The 24,169-nt window shown below is 41.2% G+C and overlaps 1 protein-coding gene across 1 annotated transcript in view; it reads right to left on the bottom strand.

Moving 5' to 3' along the window:
- The window catches only part of CHN2 (chimerin 2), a 164,998-nt gene extending 149,129 nt beyond the window's left edge, over positions 1 to 15,869 (bottom strand). Inside the window, exon 1 of the mRNA XM_072328614.1 lies at positions 15,636 to 15,869. Coding sequence (XP_072184715.1) covers positions 15,636 to 15,684 — 49 coding nt within the window. The 5' untranslated portion in view covers positions 15,685 to 15,869. The remainder of the gene's footprint in view (positions 1 to 15,635) is intronic.
- Positions 15,870 to 24,169: the final 8,300 nt, after the last annotated feature.

Here is a 24,169-nt window from a genome sequence, read left to right as displayed (position 1 = left end):
AATCCAGTTCAGACAAAAACATTTTGGAGAGCGCTCCCAAATGCTTACGGGTATAAAGTTTGCCTACTTTGGCTCCAAATGAGATTTGTAATTGTACAGGCTGTCATATTAACCGTATCTCAATCACAGTTTGATCACAGTCAATAACTCAAAACTGAAACGCCACTTTCCAAACACCCCAGACACAGAAGAAGCTGTGCTATGCTGCAAGCAGCCACAAGGGCTGAAGAAAGCAAAGTTACACATGAAGAAAAACTTTCTGCTGGTTTACAACCTTATAAAAAACAAACAGAAACCAGATTCTGCATTTAAAATTACTCTTCCTGTCAAAAACTATTATCTCTTCCCTATCTATGATAAACAGACACATGATCTTACACATTCACACAAGGTTTTTACAGCTTGGACATTTTTAATGGGTTTGTAACTGTAGGTAGTGTTGATACACGTACTAGGAAATTATGACAAGGCTGATAAAGCCTTTGAAATCTGATTTATAAGTCACTCTGGAGGATACATTAAATCTTGCTAAAAGGAAACTAAATGGGGAAGCTAAGAGAGTTAAACCTTTACAGGCTGCATGGTAAACAGAGATACGACATTAGAGGCCCAGAGCAAATACATGCTGCCTATTGAAAAAAAATAATTTGAGAAAGCAGAAAAGGAAGACAGCAGAGCTAAACAGCAGGGTATGAGGCATTATCAGAAGCAAAAAAAAAAAGTCCCTCTGAAAGCTGAAGTCATATTGAAATGAAGGAAGTTGACTATCGCAGGGTAAATAAAAAATACATACAGCCAAACCAAACTCAAACCACAGTAGAGTACACCAGAAGGCAGGCTGAAGAAGAAGCAAGTAGCAAGAAGACAAGTCTTCTGCTTGCAGAAGACTTAAGGACTAACAGCAAATCCTTTTTCATGCCTGAATGCCAAACCTGCCAGACTGGCCAATACATTGTCAAGGCATAAAAGGACCACTTAGAGATCACAGAAGAAAATAAGCATTTTGAGATCTGCATATAAAGAACACTGAGCCCAGAGAACCCCCACAGCAGAACACCTCTTTAGGGGAGACTGGTTGGATCACTTGCCTCACACTGAGCTTTCAGTGGGGTTTACAGAACAAACACATGAATGATAACAATTGGTATAGATCAGGTTATACTTATCAAAGACTTTGTAAGAAACTCAGGGTTGAAACAGAGTTTGACTGTCTTCCAAAATTCCCACATTATTAAAGAGTGGGAAGAGGGATAATATTATGTCAGTTTTACAAAAGGCTGCAAAGGAAAGCCAAGAAACTCCAAGTAGCCTGATGGCTGCACTGGGCAAATTTACAGAGACAATTAAAAAGAACAGTACTACCAGACAAATGGATAATATGATATATTAGGCAAATTTACAGCTCCTGTAAAAACTTGGAAATTTAGCCTAAAATTTGGTTTGGTTTTAAGTAATAAACTCCCTACAAAACTCTTCCTTCTCAGTACTTCAGAAAGCTGGTGCAGGCCTGAAGATGAGCTTCTCGTTCCCTCTTTCAGGTCCCTCAAATGAGAGATGGCATCTCTCATTACATGGACTGCAGGATCTGACAAATCACAGGGTACAGTAAACTGAGCTGACTACGGAGCTAACCCACAAGATCACATTTCTTCAAGTCTGTCACAACCTGGCAGATTATCAGAAAGAAAATGCCCTGATTCACAGGCTTATAGAGGCTTAGATGTACAAAAAATTCTGAAGTCACTTCTGCTTGACATTAAACAATCAGCTTCAGTATCTGCAAGCATGATAAATGCATTCATGGTGGGATAAAAAAATCTTTTAAAATAAAATATGCAAATGCTTTCAGACGTGCATATCATTGAGACTTTAGAAAGGTTTTGTCTGCCTACAATGTTTCTCCTTGCAAGGGTGGTAGGGGACACGTCCAAATCATTACCTCAGCAGCTGCTATTCCAAATGGTACTCAACAGCCTCAGTAACAAACAGCATCAACTTCTTCAAGTATGTAGCAATGATTAAATCTGTTCTGAAACGCTTCCTAGGGAAGAGTCTGATCATCAGGGATGGGGAAGCTGATAACAGACTAAGGAACTGTTGGAACACAAATGCAGAATTACACTGTTCCAATCACTGATGTCAGCTGGAGCCACTTCATTGCTTTAAGCACAGTTCTATCCTAACCGCAAGCCTGAGTGTGGTATAGATATACAAGAAGGAAAAAGAACATACAAGAAAGGAGGGATAAGCAAAAAGAAATATAATTTAACTGTAGTGGGACAAAGCATTTCCTACACGACCTTTATAAATGGAACAACAACAGAAAAGGCGACAAATTTGTGACACTGTATTTTACAAAGCAAAACAGTAAGGAAAAGAAGTTTTGAAATTCATCCCTGTCGTGGTTTTATCGTATTTGTTATCAATATTCCACATCATAACATCACATAAAGCACTGCGAGTTAAGGAGTTCATGTCCCACCTCCATGAACTCCCTATTTTCTGAATACCTGGATCACAGAAGAGAATTACATACCCCAGAGGACTTTGCATTCAGAGGAGAAGATAAAGGTCATGGCAAGTTGCAGGACTCTCTCCTCGCTGCCTGGCAGTGTGTGGGTGTGCTTCCCAGTTGTTTCGCCTTCAATTTTAGAGTAAGGCCTTCTGTTTCGGACACTCTCTGTCTCATTTTACTTGATTTATTAGCTTCGGTTCCAATTATATATTGTATTATATTGTGCTATGTTGCATTCTGATTTCATATTCAGTAAATCAACCTTCCTCCTCAGATCATTCCCACTGTTCTGTTGTTTAGGCTCAGCTCCCATCTCCCTACCCTTCCCCTTTTCCCCTTTCCTGGGGCATGGGTCCATGGGTCTGCTGCTCCATTAGTCACAAAACTGGGCTGAACTGGCCCATAAACCATTGACATCCCCTCCCCTTTTCTGGGCCTGCTGTCCCCCTGACACAGACAGATCTAGATGACAACTCCATGACAAGTCCCTAACATGGGCAAAAATCTATCATAAGCTCCCAGGGGGTCGTGCTGTCTCATGACATTATGGAACAGGTGCTTTGTTAAGAATGTGCAAAATGATGCAAAAAAAAGTGCTGCTGTTTGTTTTTTTCTTAATCTTCACAGAATTGTAGGGGTTGGAAGGGACCTCTGGAGATCATCGAGTCCAACCCCCCAGATCTTGCTGGTTACAAACTCTTAACGATTAGATAAGGCTAGTACATCCAGTACTCAGGAAGTTAACATATTTCTTGTACACCATAGAGAGCGACAAACTTTCTGTAAAACACACCACTTCCAGACTAATTCGTGTACACCCATGTTTCCTAGGCACTCTGGAAGCTTCCAATCAATACAGTGCTGCCAGGAGTCAGCGTGCAGTCTTCTAAAGCTGCTTAAGAGGTGAAGCTGAAAGCCTTTTCCTGTAACAGGAAAGTAAATTACGCTACTCGATTACACTTTCAATCGTCTCATATGGAGTTTTTCTCATCTTTAATTTTTGAGAAGTCTGTTTTGATAAGCTGATTGTGCATATTGATAAGACTGATCAATTATTTAAAAATAACTCAAACCGAAGCAGATTCCCCCTCATTTTCACCACTTGCCAATAACTGTGAATAATACAAATTTTAAATTACACCCTTCAGTGAATATATTTATTACTGTCATAACTGCACAAGAGGAAGCAATTGCAATGCCAAGTGATGACACGTACTCATCAAACCAAAAGAGATCAAAGGAAGTTAAACAAATACAAGACAGAAAAGGCTTTCATGAGCCAAAGCCCTCTGCAGCAGCTCTTTGAAGGTAATGTGTCTCCTCCTTAGCTCACAGAATTAAAGAAGAAACAGCCAGTGGGGGTGGGAGACAGATTCCTAATATTTTCCTAAATATCCCTGGCTGCTGGTAGCTTAAACCTACACGCACATACATGTGCACACCTACACGTAATCAATACATGCAATTAGTAACAGTGCCAATTCTTCACCCTTCTGCCTTTAATTCATACTCACTATGTTAACATCCTTGTAGCATTCTCCAAGTCATAAAATGCTGGCCTGGAACTGTCATCTATTCTACATTTCTACAGTCACCAACCTGTTTGCATGGAAAGGTTGTGGTCTCATTATTGGTATATCTTAGCAAAAATGAGAAAGCACTAGTTACAGTGGCTTGTTTAACAACATTCAGCATGGTAGACCTCCAGTCCTGATTGTACCTTTCACATTCATGATAAGAATACTTCTAAATATACTATGTAGCAAAGCTCTGCTGATGTGACTCAGATCAGTTTTTCTTCACGTTCTTTTTATACTCTTCTTTGTTTTCTTCATTTAACTACCAAGTGATCAGTTTCTGTGCTAAACAACACCAAACTAAATAAAAGAATAAAAACCTTTAAAGTGGCAGATTCAGTTTTTAGTTTCTGATGTCAGAAATGCATTTTCTCTCTGAAAAGAGGGAGCAACCGGCTTTCAAGAACAAATCCAGTAGAAAGGCAAAGAGAAAAAAAAAAAACAGGAAGCTTTGTGTTACTTGACAAATGAGTATAATTAATGCTGTATTTCTACACCTTTCACACAGCTCCTTTCAAGTCAATGCTTTACACACCACAGCCTAAGAGAATACTGCTCAGCAATAGCTATTCCAGAATACTTCCATGTACGAACACTTTATTTCGCTATAACTCTTAAGACCTTATGTTGAAATTATTTTAATATACAAATAAGCCCATATATAAACTGTACACATCTGCCAAATTCTGTAGCTCCAGTAGAAATCACAAAGTTTACGTATTCTGGTGCTCAAAGCTTTACTGTAACATTAATCATTAAAAATAATATCCTTAACCCTTTGTGGCTGCACTTGAAGTTTTGTTTTTTCTTCTAAAGTTTACTTTAAAAATCAATAGCAAGAGGCAATTTCATGGGTTTGGGAAGAGATTATGCTTTTTTCTTGGAGCTTATTGAATCAAGTAATCCATCACTTCTGAAAGGAAATAAAACAATTGCTTGGCAATGTGATGTACCCAACAGCAGGCACAGAGAACTTCTTCCTTTTGTGTTGGTAACACTTTTTCCAACCACAGGAAAGAAAATCACGCAAAGTGCAACACAGGAAGCCACCACGTTCTGCATCGATGGAAATGCAGCTCTCAGAGTTCAATACAAATCTTAGCCCTCCTGTTCCTGAAAGCACACTGTATGGCATATGTACCCAAAACATTATTGTTGCACAGGAGGCTTCCTCACTTTGAGGATCAGCTGTGGGTTCAGCCACAGAAAATAAGGAAATTACCAAGTTTTTCCATAAAGAATGTGTGATACTCTTGGATATGCCTTAGACCCCGTTCCAAAACGACCTGAATCCAATGGGATAACAACACTTAACATTTGGTAATACACCATCAACAACTTGATGTTTCTCTCTCACACATGCTGAGATGTACTCATAAGATATGAAGATTCCAAGACTTCCCATATTAAAAACCTATAGTTTCAATCTCTGTTCAGTGCCACGGTCTGGCACAGCAGTCAACTTTGTAAAGATAATCCAGAAATCTGTACTCCTACATAACCTAAATAAAAACATCCCATTCTCTTATCTGCATAGTTTCATAAATTCTAATCAGTGTGACATCTACTTACGTCAGTACTTCTCCAATCCATCAGTTCTATTTCTCAGGGACTTGTGTGTTTAGTGCTGTTGGCAGCATCACAGTGGAACAGGAGAAAACAGCATGCTTGTCGATCACTGAGTCCATAGCTTTAATTTGTCTCCAGGACCCAAGCGCTCACTCAGGAGCACTGACGTTTTATCCATGGCAGCCACTCCTATTTAAGTCATCACTCATTGTTACTGTCTAAACCTAAGCACAATTTTCAACACACGCTGATATATCAGACTCAAATTAGCACAGTCTAAGGAAGCTCAGAATTGAAATTTGTCTTCCCGTTTTGTTAAGACATCAAAGGGTTCAATACTCTCTCTGTAAACAGTTTCATCAACACAGAACAACCTAACTGCATGCTTCCGATTGCAAAATAAAAGAAATACAGAGCCATCACAGCACGATGCCAAAAGCTGTCCATCATCTTGGCTGCCTGGCAGGAGATCAGGAGTTATGGAGAGCATGCTCTCTCATGAAACAGGTTCTTATACAAATTATGCATGATTTAAACCTTGTACCTAATCCTTGGAAATTCATCATCAGTGAGATGACATGTTCTACATGTATGATGCAAATGCACCAAATATTAAATACATTACACACCAGCAATCGGAGGAGGGGAATTTTCTATGAAGTCTATCATAATTTGCCCCATCGTAACAGCAGATGGGAATCCCTTAATGGATGGAAATTCCTTTAATGGAAACAACATCAAAATACTCAGAGATGCAACCATCCAGCTCTGCAAGCTGCTGATTTACTATCACACTGCAGTGGGAACAGAAGGTACCAAGAAGCCTGAAGGGTCGGGACTGAATACCTTGTGCTGATAAAGGGATTTTCATTTGAAAAACAAACTCTTTTACAAAGCATTAATTCAGCCTTATGACGCTTCTACGTACTACATGAAAAATAAATAAATAAGTCCTGGATTTTACACAACTTTTAATTGCAACTTTCAGATTTTATTTATTTATTTATTTATTTTTATGCAGCCCGAAATCTTGGAATTTTATATGAAAAACTCTGCTCTAGCTCTTTCGAGTTCATTTATTATTAGCCTTAACACATCAATCAAAAATAATGAAATGTGATCAAACTTCAGCTGGATCATAAATCCAGCTGATTTGTATGCTCATAAAGCAGCGGAGAGAAAGTAAAAAGCTTTCCACTCCGAAGAAGGAGAGTTTTAGATAAATCTGATTGTTTGACTGCTTTTTGTGCACTACATTAAGAACACTGAAAGGGCTGCAGAAAAGAAGTTACTTTTTTCCCTGACATACTCTGAGCTGCCAAGGCAGAAAGCGATGAATGTTCTGATGTTCTTTGTGCCATTAACTATGTGCTGTTCTAAACAGCACACTGTTAATAAGATTTTCACATTAGATTTATTTGCAGCATAGGTGTGGATTTGTATTACATTCGAAACACAGGATGTCAAAATACCATATCTCAACCTCCAAACTTCTGCTATCTTTCAGGAGCTCTTGGCTGTGGCAAGCATGACCTAGAAGTCAGAGCATGTTGACTCAGCAGTAACTCTAACTGCTCTATGGGTAAAAATAGCAACAGCAGGTCAGATGGGTAAATTATCTCCCATGGTGACTATCAATGGATACCTAAAGGAAAAGAATACAGCAGCAATATAGTGATATACCTCATTGGGGCAGTTTCCCGGCCTACATACAGCTCAGCAACAGTAGACAGAGGTGATACTATTGCGCTTAACAGCGCTGGATGGATCCCCTGTGAATTCATCTAAATATCCTAAAGGCCCAAATCAGCCACTGTCATCTTTAATTGTTGCGTGTCAAAGAGTTTCATGGTTTGTATATGCCTTTAAGCTAAGCAGTACCTATTCCTGAACTCCTAGCTGATAGCTGGACCGTTTACTATTGACCTACACATGGTCATACACTATATGTAGAAACTACCTGTCCCACATTCAACCTGAGATGACAATCAGCAATTCTCAGGATCGACCCTATATCATATCTTTTCCCAAAGTGAAGCAGGACCAGCCACCCCAAGAGGCAGGGTTAAATACATCTCATGCACTGAGGCAGCACTTGAGCTTTTAACATCAACCTGATTCTTTGGAAAAGCTGAAAACGGAGAAATTGCCTGAGCTGCTCAGGATCCCCTAATCTCCTCATTGCTTCGGAGCACACTGCTCTAGATTAGTGGGGAATTAAGATGGATTCAGTCACTGCTTTACACAGTAGAAAAATATTACGGCAAAGATTCCATGTCTTTTGATGGGAAACTTCATGCTTAAAGAGCTACTGGACTTCTTTTGCTTTTGATCATGCATAAGCCCTCCAGCACATTGTTGGCACAGAACCATGTTACAGTAAGAACTTCTGCCTGCCTTTGTGATGGCCCTTTCCAGTATGCACGTACATGGTGTGCTTTTCATTTTTCTTTCTTGCCACAAAATGAAACCAAACATTTAACCAATAGATCTCTCGTGATAAGACAAATTTTTAGCAATTAAACATCTGCTCAGCAAGCTGAATCTCATTTACAAACTTAGTTCTCCAACTCTAGCATTCAGTTCTCTTCTTTGATGAAATAAAAGAAGTGTGGTGTTGCAAACACACTTCATAACATATTTTTTTTTAAGCCAAGAGCAACATTTAAGCAGACATCAGGAAGGTAAGAAGGAAGGAGAGGAACAGTGCCGTGACAAGCAAGTAAGAAGAAATCCAGAAATAAGACTTGACACTGGGTCACAATAGGTGACATGTGATTCACTGACGACATGAAAGGGCCCACCTAATACCTTCCAGACTGTCAGAAACAATACTCTAACTGAGACACCTCGTCTCAGGAGAATCCGTCTGCCTGATAAAGATATCCGCAGAACAGATGTCTTATTTACTGAACTAATTGTTTTGTGATGACCTTGATCAATAACTACAGAAGCAAAGCAAGACACGCTCATGCAATCTTCTGCATTTTAAAAGCCCTTTAACCTGTTCCTACCTCAACAGATGCATGAGACCACACTGCCAAGTTTCAACATTCACTGGCAAGCTTCAAAGCCTATCAGTGTTACAAGGGCGTTATTGCAGCGTCTGTTTCCTTGTACCAGGACTACACTCATCCCCAGCCCCAGGATTTGGACTACTGCTGAGTACAACAGGGTGATGATGAAACGACTATTGCTGAATTGTGCATGATTCATAGTTTGTAATAACTACCTTCAAATATAAAATTCAATTTCACATTCTCACAATCAAAGGTCAGAAAAAGACAGCAAGAATGGGTTATTAGGCATAGCTGCTAAAAGTATACATTTACACTAGCTACTGTGCATAATTCTTACACAAACTGTGACTACACCTGTGAAGAATGTGATACACAGGACTACTGATTTATTTCCTCTTGTATAAATCCTGGTACATTTCCCCACAATGAAAGCTCCTTCATGCAATATTAATGTGCCATTCCTTAACACAGGCTTCTCCAAATATTTAATCTCCCAAGTATCTCTTCCTTTTGTGGGAGAGAAGAGCAAGTGACAACAGACTGGTCCTCAGCATGAGAACACCTTCTGCCAGCACTCAGTGAGGCAAACGCTGCAATGGCCGCCCTTCAGCCAGAGGTATGCCTCCACTGTATATAAATACTGACACAAAAAAAAACCAACCATATTTCTCTGTTTAAAACAGTAGGTTAAAAACCCAACTATGCTCCATAATAGACAAATGATTATAATTTGAAAATTGCTTTGTAAAACACAATAGCCACAGACACAGAGAAGGACTGTGTGCGATGTCAAATACTCCTCCCTATCATTGCTCAGCATTTGGCATAGCTAAGCCTTCTTAAAACCATCAAACAGAAGGCAAGGAGTAGTCAATTGAACGGGTATCCAAAAAGGTCATCATAATGACAGCATGGAAGGCTGTTCCCTTGATCCTGCACATATGCCTCTGAGATGAGCAGATCCGTAAGAAAAAATAAGAATTCTGCTTCATTGCATGTAGACATAAGCTAAATGGTGAAGTGGAGATGTATGATACCTGTTTCCAACATGTTTTATCCTTAGCAATCACAGCTTACGCATCCAGTAGCTAACTGTTGGATCAGTCATTACATGAGGACGGGGTACTCTGCCATTTTTTTCAGTTTGAATTTCATTATTTTTAATAAGAATGAAAAGTTCTTTATTATCACCAAATACAAAAGACTTCAGCTTTAATTTAGAGCAAGAACACCCTGGCCCGTGGAAGCTGCATATAGGGAACAAGAACAAAAACAACCAACCTCTTATTGCCCTTTAGAAAATCAAAAGTAGCACTTTATCGGCACAACAGCAGCATGATTCAAATGGCTTTCATGTACCATTTTCCCTACACTATTTCTATTAGATCACTGAGAATAAACATCTGTTTTCATTTACTAATCTTTTTCCCAATTAGAATCTCTCTGAATCTGTGTACAATAGTAATTTCATTTCTTCTCACTTACAAGCATCTTAATTAAAATCAGCTTATGTTGACTTTCATTTTTACAATATATCTGCCTATTTCACATCATAGCACCTTTGTGACCCCCAGAGAGTCATGAGCCTTTAATATTTTATTTTGACCTTGTTAAGTTACTGGAACCATCAAAGATTTCTCTTCTTCCCTCACTGAGCCATTTTTTATCATCAAAATGCACAGTATGTGTGAAAATACATAGCCGGAAACTCTACTGCCTTTAAACAACGTATCTCTGTTCATTTATGAGAACACAATTTGTTGCTTTTCAAGTTATAGGAAGAATGAGTTTTCAAACCATAAACTTCATTATTAATTTAGGATGACTGGTTAAATGGAACATAAATGTCTCTATTTCCATGAGCTCCAGGACAGAAAACTATTGTTTTCTCTTTTCAATTAAAAAGGCAAAAAAAACCACCACCAAAGACTGGTAATTTTAGAAGAAAAAATTACAACAGCCATCTCCTACCTCTGAGTTTACAAAAACAGAAGTTTTGCAGGGAAGGGCAGTATCTTATTAGAGCAGCTAATTATCAGTCACAGACAAGACACGTAAACCCTTCTCAGGCCTGCAGCAGAAGACTTGCCAGTGTGCATTCAATGTGTTTCAACTCCACCATTTAGCCTAATGATTGAGGTGCACACAGCACGTGAAGAGGCTTTGGCTCAGATGGGAATGGAAAGTGCACAGTGATCCCTTCAGCCTTCAGAGCCTCTCTAACGCCCACAGACTTATCTTCGGAGCCTGGAGATAACTGTGAGCACATCTTTTTTACATCTGCATTATAAAGGCAAAGGTTCTGGCACAGTCTGAGTCTTGCTAGCAGAGAAAGCCTGATGGCATGCTGCCCTTCAGCACACTTGCCTTTACACTTGCCTTCAGTGCAGACAACAACACCCCCCTTACCTGATAAACACCCAAATTATCTCAGCCTCCTGCCCAACACCAGGAAGCAGAAAGCCTTTCAAGCAGAGCTCTTTTTTAGGAGGGCTCAAAGTCTTGAAGGCAGTTGGGATTCAAGAAATGTGTAGATGTGCCACCTGGGGACATGGCTTAGCAGGCACGGCAGTCATGGGTTGACTGCTGGACTAAATGATCTTAGTGGCCTTTACCAACCTCCATGGACCAGCCACCTTGTGTTAGCTTTATGTAGCACAACTCTGCAGAGGCTGACACTTCTGATGCCCATAAACACAGCTGTATAGAACCCAGCTGGGAAGCATGCTGCCTGTTTCTTTTGCTCCTCAGAAAAGCAGAGCAGACACAGTTGCCAAGGTGTCTTCAAACCAGGACTGAATTTAAATTCCAGAAAGTGGAGCTTGAAGTTTGTCAGTATTTGGCTGCTGGGTAGAGGAAGCTGGGAGCAGCTGATGGTGATGTGGGAGAAGTAAATGGTTTGACAGGAAAAACCAAAAAATTGCCATAAATAAATAAATAAAACGAAAAGTTCAGAATGAATAAGTGTCTGTACTAAGACAGAAGAGAATCAGTTTATCTTAAGGAAAAAGCAGTGTGAAGGATAGCACGGAAACACATACAGTCAACTAGAGGATAGAAAACAAGAAAAGATGCCACTTGTGGCTGAATCAGCACTTCATCCGGGAAGAAGAACAAAATTTAGGAGCTTGCAAGGCATAAAGCTAACAGATCGCCCGGGTATTCACTATAGAAGAGATTACGAGAAAGTTAAATGGAATTCCCAGGGGAAGTAATTATAATTTCTGCACTTCATTTGCTCTGCAGATTTACTCGCGGTCCAAAGAAGAAAACCTAACTGATTAGCAGATCCACCTTCCTCCCTCTGCATAGTATAGCCTTTTATCTCTCATCCACATTCAAACACAACTGTTTAGAGCCAATGAGTAGCTTATGTTCTGCCTCCAAAAGCAGAGTGTTATGTGTAGAAATGCAAGCACGAATGTCCGTGCTCACTCCTGTAGAGTTTGCTGCCACTAAGTGCAAGCCCAGAGAATAAAATCTGTCAGACTCAGGTCACACAGGGCCCACGACAAGAACCTAGCACTGCCGAACCTGTGATTAGCATCCTCACAGTAGCTGTTGGAACCAGCACTAAAGGACACCAACTCAGAAGAAGAGACAGGTCTTTGAGCTGTGAAAGCAAAGCGGCAACAGACTGTTAAGAACTAACCCCTGCACTAGCACTAGTTTATACGTCATAGCTCTCCACGTGTGTCAGCTTCCTATCTGCACGGTTACAATGAGTCACCCTGCTGTGCCACTGTGTAGCCTGCTCCAGGACAGAACTAACTTCTGGTCATACACAGGCACAAGTTAAAGTGAAGGCTATAATTCCCACTTGCACCTTTACAGACTGTAAGAGGACTGGCAAAATATCTACACCCTGAAATCCTTGGGCAGCTTTCTCATATAAAAATATTTTTGAATTATTAAGCATTGGACTTGTTTAACATCCTCACTGACATGAATAGGCAGGAATCAAAACAGAACTGCTATGAGGCAAATGGTCACTTGCAGGAACAAATTCTCAGGCTTCAGAAGTACCATTAATGAACTGACTTCCTCCTCCCTGGCCTTAGTGTGACTGCTTTGTTCCTACAACACAGCTGTGCCCACCACTGCAATGAATATGTGACTAAAGAGGAGAACTGTCTGTGTTTTAAGAGAGGTAGGTAAGAGATGGGAATTTTTGTTCACTTATTTAAAGGGGTGACTTTTTCCATCTGACATTCAAACACTAATTTCTCCTATTATCACTCAGTCAATAAATCCTTTTACTCCTTAGAAGCCAGATTCTTGCTAACCCTTGCCTTTCCATACATATTATACAGGCCAACCAACACTCTGATCTTAGCAGAGAGAACCTGAAAATACTCAGCACCACATTGCTCAACGTGTATTTGTGCACTTCCCCCAGCTATCACCACCACAAATTCCCAAAAGAAACTACAGAAAACTCATTAAGTAGAACATCACAGTGCTCAAAAGTAATCACACATTTGGGCATTGCAGACACTACTCTCTGGACATCCACTATTGCCTCAAAAACAGAGTAGACCCTGACAAGGGTTTCAAATTTGAATTATATACTCTTGAGAGCAGTCCTGTTTCTTCTCAGAATGCTTGTAAATGAACACATCTGCGAAAAACAAACAAACAAGAAGAAAAAACCCACGTGTTTTCCTGAAACTAAAAGTTCATTTACAAATGGGATACCTCATAGAAACACAAAATCATCAAGGTTGGAACAGACCGGTAAGATCATTGAGTCCAACCACCAACCCATCCCCATCATGCCCACTGGCCATGTCCCTCAGTGACACATCTACCCCTGAACATCTCCAGGGACACTGACTGTAAGCTGTCTGTAGATTACTGCAAGACCTGGAGGTATTATATGAACAATGCTTAAATTTGGCTTCTGAAGTTCTGTATAAGATGGATGTGGCTTCTAAAGATGCACAGATGATTCAGCACCATGATGTGCAGCTTGACCAGGCCAAGCATCAAGTCAGTGTTGGAATGGACTCCTGCTGCTTGCTGTTCTGCTATCAGCCATGAACTTTACTTCTATTAGTAAAACGTTGCATGATACTATAATCTTCCCTTTTCTGCTGAGTAGAAATAATTATGTCATTTGGAAGTCTTCATACTGCTAAATTAAACATACACATAAATTCTAGCAAATTAAATTTAAAAGCAAGACTGTTTGGTTAGATTATGTAAAAAAGTACGTTCTAAGACTTGCTGAGTTCTGAGAACTGAAACCGCAGACAGCCAAAATACAGCTGCACACATTCAGATATGGTGCGTTTGCTAATATTGGAAACTTCAGCAATGCTGCAGCAAATTCAGCTTCTGATTAGTACACACATAGGAAAAAACACAGACTGAACACACTGCAGAAAACAAAAAGCACTTCAAGGTTGTAAAGTATGAAAGTGAAAGGCACTCTGCTGTTTTATGAAGCACTTGATTATATTAGTTTTATCACTGTGGTGTCTAACAGCACCAAGTGTGGGCCAAGGCCTTACAAAAAATACAGAAAAGCTTGACCACAAAATGCTGAAGGCTGCAGCAGAGGGCTTCATACAGAGCATGGTGCTGGCATGCACCAACATAACATCCAAGAGCGTGCACCTAAAGCCCTGAGCTCAGCTCCCAGGCTGGATGTTCAGTCTGGGACAGGAGTCACTTTCTGAAGGAGAAGATACCTGGAGTCACCCATATCAAATGCAAAACCAAGGATGTACTCGAATTCCTGCTGCTCTCCACAGTTCAGGCATTTGAACAGAGACTGCAAGGGTTCAGCATGGGAGATGGAACCCAGAGGCTACAGCCAAAGACATTCAAGGTGGTGATGGGTCAGTGGTTGGACCAGAAAATCTTAGTGATCTAACCTTAATGATTCTATGATTCAGGAGTGTGCACGGAGAACAGTTCTCATGAGCTAGAATGGAACGTAGGGAAGACCTGCATTCATGGCGCAAGGAAGCGCATGGGAACATGATTCTTCACTGGTAGGCTGTTGTGTTGGATTGACTCTTGTTTTCATTCCGGTCCTGCAACTCTTGCATCATGAACACAACACAATTTCTCATGCTACTTCTTTTAGGTGCTTTCTAGTTAAGGCAATCAGGGCTTGCAGTGTTTGTGTTTTCTATTAAAAGGGTTGGAATAAATTCTAGTTTTAAGCAGCCAGTTCCTTCTTTGGATCTGGCAGTAAGTGGCGCATCCTGGAACAGTGACACATGCAGTAAGTTGTGTAAGCCATACACCATCTTTAAAAGAAATAGTTGTTCACTGCCTGTTACATATATATATGTTTTTTTCTGCGGTTGTATTGATAGTCAAAGGAGCTCGTCGGTTTTTCACAGCACATATTGCTGATCCTGAAAAGAGCTCTTACAAATTCTCAGTCTGGCACCTCCAATAAAACACTGAGTCACAAGTCCTTTGAACCCCAAAGTTGTTCATCCTTCTATTTACTTCCTCAGCCCGGTATGCGCCAGGATACCACTCTGCCAATTTCGTCGGTCTACTACCACTGAAGTATTAAAATAACCCTACGGGAGAAGAAGCAGACGACAGTACCATTGTATCACCGCTTTCAGTTTCAGGCTGCCTCGCTCACGAACGCAACTTTTCTCTTTTCCCGCAGCACAGCAGCCCCAGAACACGGGTCGCACTGGAAGCAGCAGCCGGTAACGCGGCGCCGGTGGGAGCCGCGGGGCTCGCCCCGAGCCCGCCCGGGGGCGGCTGCTCCCGCTGCGGGAGCTCTGCAAGGGGCTCTTCCACCCCGCACAAAGGCAGTGCGATGAAGAGGCGAGCCCGATCCCCTCCGGTGGGGCACCGAGCCCGGGCATGGGGCTTAGGGGGCACCGCGCCGAGCAGGCGGGACGACGAGGCGCAGCGGACAGGTAGCTCTCCGCTAAAAATGGAGAGAAGGGAGAAATTCCGGGAGAAACTTACCGGAGGAAACCGACGAGCCGGACAGACTGGAGTTGCTGGACGCTGCCATGGTCCCTCTTCCTCACCCCTTTAGCTGCGAGTCCCGCGTCGGCTCCCGCTGCTGTCCGGCTGCTGCCAGCCCATGGCCAAGTGCCGGAGCCGCGCAGCGCCCAGCCGCCGCAGCAGCTCGCGCTCGGTTTCCTCCTGCGCCTACGGGGAGCGGGGCTTCGGCACCGCAGAGCTACCGGCCGCGCCGCGGGGCTGGGCAGAGCCGCTCGGCGGGTCGGGAAAGGGGCCGCGGCGCTCCGGGAGCCTCTCTCCGCCGGGGAAGCAGGGCTTACCTTGCGGCGGGGACGGGAGAGCCGCCCTGCCCGCGCCTTCCCTCTCCTCCTCCTTTCCCTTCCCTTCCCGTCCCTTCCCTTCCCCGCCTCCTGGCGGGCAGCGCTGACAGCCCGGCGGGGGCACCGCCGCCGCTCCCCCCGCGCACACAAAGGAGGCGGCGGAGCCGTCGGCCCGCCGGGCGGAGGACGAACCGGCCCGGCGGCCCCACCGAGCCCCTTCCCCGCACCGGGCTGGAGGAGAGCGCGGCTCCTGCCATGTGCCGCTGCCCGGAGCCTGTTGAGCGCCGCAGCCCCGCGTCCCTGGCTGCGGGGCTGCGCACCTGGGGCAGGGCTTGCATCAGCCCTTTGTCTGCCTCTTTCCTCCGCTGGTTCCTTGCTGCTTCCCTGCTCTGCCTGGCACCTCTCACCTTCACTTTTATTCCCTTTTTATATTTTCCTTCCCTCTTTAATTATTTATTTATTTTTATTTTTAAACTTACTTTCCTTCCTTCCCCCCACCCGCCAGATTTCTTTTTCTCTCTAGCTGGCTTTCTTTTTCTTAAAAAAAGAAGCCTACACCGTTCTGCTCCCAGGCTCTCCCCAGCTGCCTGCCAGTCCTGCTGCGTGGCCTGGGCTGCTGCCCTGCGGCTTCTTAATGGGCAGCTGCGAAAGAGGGAGAGCCAAGAAAGCATCAGCTGAAAGCTCCTCTGTTGTCCGCAGGATATGGCTCCTCGCAGCACTTCACGGACAGCCAAAGCTTCAATCTCTTTTTATTAAATGAGGGTGAGAAGGCAGCAGGAAGGTGGTCAGCTGTCATGCGACTGTCAGAAGCTGGGCAGCATGGCGAGCCTTGCTGGCATGGGATCTGTAAGAAGGCTGTAACCCATTTGCCTTGATGGTGATTTATGAAAGCCTTCCATGTTTCATAACATAGAGGCTATAAAATAAAGTTTCTTTGGGACGAGCAGTGAATCGCAATGAAGTTTCTCCTGCGAGCTGAGCCCTACCCGCCCAATCCGCACAGCTTTCCAAAAGATCGCGCAAGATGCGTGCCCTCTGCGTAACCTGCACTCAGCTACTTCCCATCCTCCCTGAGCCAAAACGCAGCCCGGGCTCACCGCACCCTCCGCCAGGTCCCGCTTCTCCTCGGGAGAAAAGAAAGTGTCGCTCCGCCCTCTACCGGCCGGCGCGGCGCTATTGCCCGCCATCCCCGGAGCTGCGGCGGGCGGCGGCGCGGGACTCTGACCCCATCGCGCGTCCGGCGGGAGCCTCGCGGGCGCGGCTGGAGCAGCTCGCTTTGCCAGGCTTTCTGTTGTGATGGTACTTCACTCCGTACTAAGAGCAGCAACCTTTGCAACCGGCTTCGGAGCTAACTCTTATCTGACCCGCATAAAAAAAATACTACAGGTGTGTCGTTGTTTTTTGGTCTTTGGCCAACTGTTTTGTGTCATGTGCTTTAAAGATTAAATGCTGAGAACAAAATGAGAAAGGCAGAAAGTTCTTTTATCTTATGGGTTAGGTCATAAAAGTAGGCTGATACCTCAAAAGTATCAAAATATTGTTGTGTGCTATGTAATATGGTAAGTATATAATATGGAACTGGGGGTGTTTAGTCTGGGAAAGAGGAGTCTGAGGGGAGACATTATTGCTCTCTTCCACTATCTGAAAGGTGCTTACAGTGAGAGTGGGGCAAATCTCACTGGTGACAGGTGACAGGACGAGGGGAAATGGCTTCCAGTTGCACCAGGGTAAGTTTAGGTTGGATATCAGGAAACACTTCTTTACAGAAAGGGTTGTGAAGCACTGGAATGGGCTCCCCAGGGAAGTGGTTGAGTAACCATCCCTGAACATGTTCAAAATCTACATGGATGTGGTGCTCAGGAACATGACTGTGCAGAGGGTTGTTAGTTAGGATAGTATGGTTACAATGCAGTTGGACTTGATCTCAGGTCTTTTCCAACCTGAGTGATTCTATAATTCTATGAAATATCAAGATTGTGACAGTAAACTGTCCACTCACAGAGACATATTCACTTATCTCCAGCATAATTATTTTTTCTACTTCTCCAAGTATATCTTTCTTTCTAATATTTGTCCCATTACAATCTGTTGCATCTTCATTTTTCTCTCCCTAATCTTGCCCTTCTGTCTCTCCAGCAAGTCAGAAAACTGTCATATGAAATATGTGTAATACAGTGCTGTTAACAAAACAGAATCATAGAATCACAGAATCAGTTGAGTTGGAAGGGACCCTAAAAGGCCATCTAGTCTAACTCCTCTGCAATGAACAGGGATACCTACAGCCAGATGAAGTTGCTCAAAGCCCTGTCCAGTATGACCTTGAATGTCTCATATCCAATCTAAATCTCTTCTGATTTTGTTTGAAACCAAAATCTGTAGGAAAAGAGAATACCAAGAAAGAAAAAAACTAAACAGACCAACAGAAGGTGCTGCCTAACTTCTTAGTTGGAGCGAAGTAGCAAAGTGGATAACTAAGTAACCAGTAAAATATTGGTATTGGTTTGGGCTAACTATTACAACAATAAATCTACCTGCATATTTGTTCAAAACCACATTCCATTTTTACCACCTGGATGTATAGCCCTGAAGAGTTTGCTTTCTGTGAAAGTTCTGATGATAAATATTGGTGGGCTGTTCCTGGCAATAGTAAATAGCAAATCTTCATAACTGATCCTAAATGATCTTTCCAGCCATAAATCTGGATAAAGCAAGAGAATAATTTCTTCAGAGAATGACTGCTCCATGTGTTCCAATGACTGTAAGTGAAGTATTTTCTGTCCAAAGTCACTGAGTGTGGAAATGTCTGGTCATGAACTTGAGCACCTTTGAAGGATAGATGAATGTTGATGTCTTCGTGATAACAGAAGGTATGAGGTTAGGTAACTTCAATTTCTGCAACGTCTAAAGCTAAGTTATTAAAAGTAAGTGAAATATAGGGTAAAAGAAATGTACACATGTCAAGGCAGATTGGCCTTGGTAGTAGCAAAGAATATGAATATCCATGAAATTAGAGTGAAATTACTAGATCTAAAAGGAATAATGTTTGAAAGAAACACAAGTATCCTTGTTAAGTACAAAAGTGCAAAGTGAAGATGGGGCAGTTAAGTCCCAGTTCTATTCTGTAGAAATTGTGAACAGGTCCTGATTTGTGCAGAGCTTGGCGTTAACTGCTGCTCATAACAGAAATACTCAGATAACAGTAAGCTGTAAATTGTAAATTTACAGATATTCTCTTAAACATAGTCAATTCTTAGGCTTACCACACCTGTAGCCTTCATATGAATCTGATGCAAATCTCTGGCTTTATGCTCCTGGTGGAACTAAGTGATGCTGCTTGCTGAAGTTTCTTCACTTTCCAGAGAAGTACCATCTCCCCAAAGTTTTGGGTAACTCTCCTTATGTGGGATCTTAGAAAGATGGTCAAAGTCAGTATGGACACTGCCCTTGACATTAGAAGTGCCATGCAAAGGGAAAGTACTAGTCTGTATGCTTTGTATTATATATATGTTTTAGTGAAGAGATGAGGGAGATTGTCAAAAAGCAAAGATTTACCAAACTGGTTTTCTAACTCTGCCTAAATTCCAAAGAAGTGACTACCACGTTTGAAATGACATTAAACCTGCTGTGGAAGAGGCCACTGTATTCCAAAAGTTAATAAACATGGGAAGGCCAAAGTAATAGCTGGAAAATTACAGGAACCCCAAAGTACTACTGCTGCTTCCAAAGTAATCTATAAGAATATCTAAAAAGTTTTCTCAGACTTTCAGTGGATGAGGTTATTTCTATATCTTTCTTATATTACTGACTGTCCTACTTCCGCATGGCAGGGTTCCTGTTCAGGCTTGAATTTATGCACATTTTGTTCTCAAGTAACTGAAAATGAGTACTGTATATTTACAGCAAGGAGCAGAAGACCTCAAATCCAGCAAACAACTAAGTTATATATTTGGAAAGACTCGTGGTATGGTCCCAAAGGTATAAACATGGAGGTGTGTGCATCACTTTATTTTCACATTAACTATGGTGAAATGTGATATTTAAGTAACAGTATAGGCATGAGCAGGATAAGGATCTATGTTTAGAGATATATCAGTGCAAACCATTGTGAATTTGACAGCTGAAAATATGTCTGTACTTCCTTCATCTTATGGAGTGGCTTCAGGGGTGGCCCTGATTCCTCAGGCAACTGGTGCAGTCTGGTTTGTGTCCTGATTTCAAAATGAAGCTTTGCAGACAGGCCACTTACCTACTGCTCAGTCATTACTCTCGCAGCTAACTCACTGTAGTGACTTTGTGAGGCCGGGAAGGCAAATCCTAGCTGACAAATAGGTTTTTATATTTCTGTGAGATAAAAGCAAACAGAAAATCATTCTTTCCACAAACAGCAGGATTAAAACCTAAAAATAAGGTGGGACAGTTGTCAGATCTGTGCTGCTTTCCTTCCAGACCCCATTTTTTTCTCCTTTTAACTAAACTGCTTGTTGTATATCTAGGTATTCACATGTATTTAACACCCTGGCTTCTTCTTATTCAACTTCAGTTGAAGTAGGCACTTTCACTGCCGAAACAAAGATCTCTGCTTAGAAATTCCTTCATTTTACTGACTTGGTAAAGTTCTTCTGCTTTAGCTGTAGAAAAAGAGAGCTGAAACACAAGTATAGACCAAAAATAGTATTATTAGCTAGATCACTAGATGGGGCCTGTAAAGATATGAGGCTCTGCATCAGCCTTGCCTACTTAGTCTGAAAGCTTACTTAGTCTGTAAACAAGCATTTATATTGCCATCTTCCACCTGTTGATGTCTACCTCAGTGTACTCCTGACAGAATCTGGCCTGGAATTGTTGCACCTTGGGTCTCTTTAGCCACGATTCCTTCCCATTCAGTATTAACACACGAGATTCATGTTGACTCCTGGCATACAAGTCTCTATATATAATACCTTCATTACAGCCCTTCCAGCTTTACAGCTGGGGCATCTCAGCTTCTGTTTATGGTATCTTGCATAATCCACTACATCCGATGTCTAGGTTATTATCAGGGAGCAGCAATGATTTACTTGGATTGAAGCACTTTTGCAATACGACAGGAGTTCAGAATCTGGTTAGTGATTTTGTGTCAAGATGAAAACTGGCATTTATTGTTTCAGTGTGAGTGTAGATAGGTTGGCAAGAGTTGGCAATGTTGGCTTTTAATTAACTATGTAAATCAGAGGAAAGCAAAAATGTTTGGCCTACTGCTTGGATTGTGTAATAGGTATAGAAATATAAATGTTCTGCACAAGACAGCAAGACTTTTGACACAAAGATTTAGTACTGTTAAAGATATAAAATGCTAATCCTTCTTTTGATGTCTATATTGCCTTGCTGGAATGCAAAGAAATGCATTATTCATTCTTTAATGTTATGAAAGGGAAAGACCTTTATAAGCAATATATAATCCATATACTTTCCACAGAACTTAGAAATCTTATTCAGTATAAGCAGGAGCCATAATAAGAACCACTAACCCAAATATCAGTAAATAGCAGATGCACTCTGTGTTTTGGAATGAATAAATGATGTGAGTCACGATGGCTGCAACAGCAGGTGGTGGTGTAGTTCAAGACTATGTGATTTCTCACTTTTTTCCTCCGTACTCCAAAGAGAAAGGTTTGAGACTTCTGAAATCTGGTACAGTTTTTTGCACTGCACCTTCAATGGATGAACAAACTTGAGACATCTATTGAAGTTCATCAGCTTTGCCAAAAGACACGTTGCAAATAGGCTGATCGTCACTTGTGAGAGCTAAACCTGCTGCTATGACTAATTTATGAATGCTCATCCTATTTGTCCTTTCATCTTTCTTCCTGTCTTGTACATCCTATTTTAATTAAATCTCAGATTGGAAGTTCACTGGGGGAGAATTTCCTTATTATGTTGTTTTCAAAGTTTTTTTTTGTTTGTTTGTTTGTTTGTTTTCTTTCTTTTTTTTTTTTTTTTCCTGCAGAGCTCTAATCAATAATTGGAGGCTAATAAAGATTTATACTTAAAAATCAGCCAGAGCTAAGATCCATTTTTTTTATACTGAACCATAGACATTAATATTTTTGGACTCATCCATTGAAGACTTTTGTATTGGACAAGTACCACATATATGGGGAAAGAGGAATATTTTCCTCATGTTTTTTGCAGCTTTCTTCGTGTTTCTCTTTGAACAGAATGAACTGCACTTTACTGTGAATGTCTGCATATGTCTACATATGAGCTACTCTCAGTGTCTTTTCTGTGAATACTGGAAACCTTATCACTGCAACAGAATTTGATGTAGGTGGAAAGGTGGAAAAAGAAAAACAGAAATGATATTGAAGACCATAACAACACTCAGCTGGCTGTTCTGAATATTCTGAATCTCATATTACTACATGCTAATCAAGTCAACATTAAATATGAGTGTACTGCTACTAACTGAGATTTTCTTACAGAATTGTTTTAAGTAGATCATACTTAAAAATAGATGTGCAATGCACAGCTTTTATTAATTTTTGGCCTTCCATCTAGACTGACAAATAAATTCTTTTCCTCATAGCTGAACATTTCTTCTTTCTTGAACCTACAGTAAAGTCATCATGTTGAATTCACAGCTTCACAATTACCATAACAATGTAGTGATATCAAAGCCCCAGCTTTATTCTTTCATTAGGATGGAAGAAAGAACGGGGCTCAGAGCAAAGCTGATTTAACTGTTCTGTCATTTTTCCTTTATGTGTGAATTGTATGCAAATCTACAAGGGTTAAATTAATTAATTAGCTATTTCCAGCATTCGTTCTGCATTTCTTCATACTGGCAAATTTTGACTAGTGCACTTCTTTGACAACAGCTCTGTGCAAAAATATATTATGATGCTCAAAATTCATGAATCGTGGTGGAGCTATATGATTTGTTATCTAAATGCATTGGGTTATGAGGCTGTAGAAGCTAAATGGGCAGCTGTCCAAAACAAATTTTATTTCAGCTGCAGAACCAAAAACTGCACTCACCAGACTCTTGCAAAAACAAAGCTTTGTTCACTTATTTGCAGAGAGTAAATTAGTCAAAATATCTATTTAGAAATTATTTACTTCAGATGTTCATGAATTATTTATCTCATTGCTTCTCCTGTTTAACTGTGGTACAAAATTCTCCTAATTAGCTAAAAATATTTAAAATGATAGAGGATCAGCTACTAGAGAATGTGTCCCATATTAACTTGTCTTTGATTTAATAGATGTTTTCTGCCTCTTTATTATAATTCTGACTAAATGCAGATTTGCGTCCTTACTTTGCAATTTATTAATACAAGCGGAGATAGCCACAGGCTTGGCTGTTTCACTCATAAATATGCTCAGATTTCTATGTTCTGTATTATACATATAAATAGAACCTTACACAGTTTGTTTTTGCAGTTGCTAGGCTCTCCTTTGTTTGTTTGTTTGTTCTGTTTTCTTCATAGAATCAGAGGTCAAATGTAGGGATTTGGGATTTTTCAGTGAACCAACATACCATTCAACTATATAATGCAATTTCCTAAAGGCTTACTGATATTAAGCATCCTAGATTCCAGACAAAAGCATTTCTCTTCTCTACAGTTTTACCTTAGAGATAAAATCAATCTATGGTTCCACCTTTGTCCCTTAATGCCCAAAGAGTTGAAGGCAGTAATAGTTCTTCTCACTGACTTCGAAGAGGCTGGTGTTTCACCCTTTGTTTCTCAGCTGGATACTGCTTTTTCCTTTAAACTACCACATATCATAAAAAGCAAAGTGCTTTGGAAACCCTAATACACCTCAGTAAAAAGTGCAATGCCAAAAGGCAACGTCAGTATATATTTTTATGTAGCAGTGGGAGGAGAAAATAAACTAGGAGAGAAAACCATTCCTATTCTCAGAGAGCAGAGATTTGCTGTATTTATAAATGGAAATGCATCCTTGTGAGTAATAAGGAAACCCAGGCACTTGCTTAGTACCATTCCACCAGAGACAGCTGTCAAGTAAGTACGTTTACCAACATATCTACTTGTATAATCTCTCACTCACAAAGAAGGTTAAAAATGGGATTTTGAGCACTAGTGGTTTTGTAAGAGCAAGGCCAAAAGAAATTCTATGTTTATTAGCTACTGATGCATGATTCTGAGGAATCCCAGAGCTGAACTTAATTCTATGACACAATGGCATTAAGAAGTACCTTTCTTATTTAAT

This window comes from Excalfactoria chinensis, chromosome 2 (assembly GCF_039878825.1).
Source record: "Excalfactoria chinensis isolate bCotChi1 chromosome 2, bCotChi1.hap2, whole genome shotgun sequence".
NCBI lineage: Eukaryota > Metazoa > Chordata > Aves > Galliformes > Phasianidae > Excalfactoria > Excalfactoria chinensis.
This window is presented reverse-complemented; position numbering and strand designations above follow the sequence as displayed.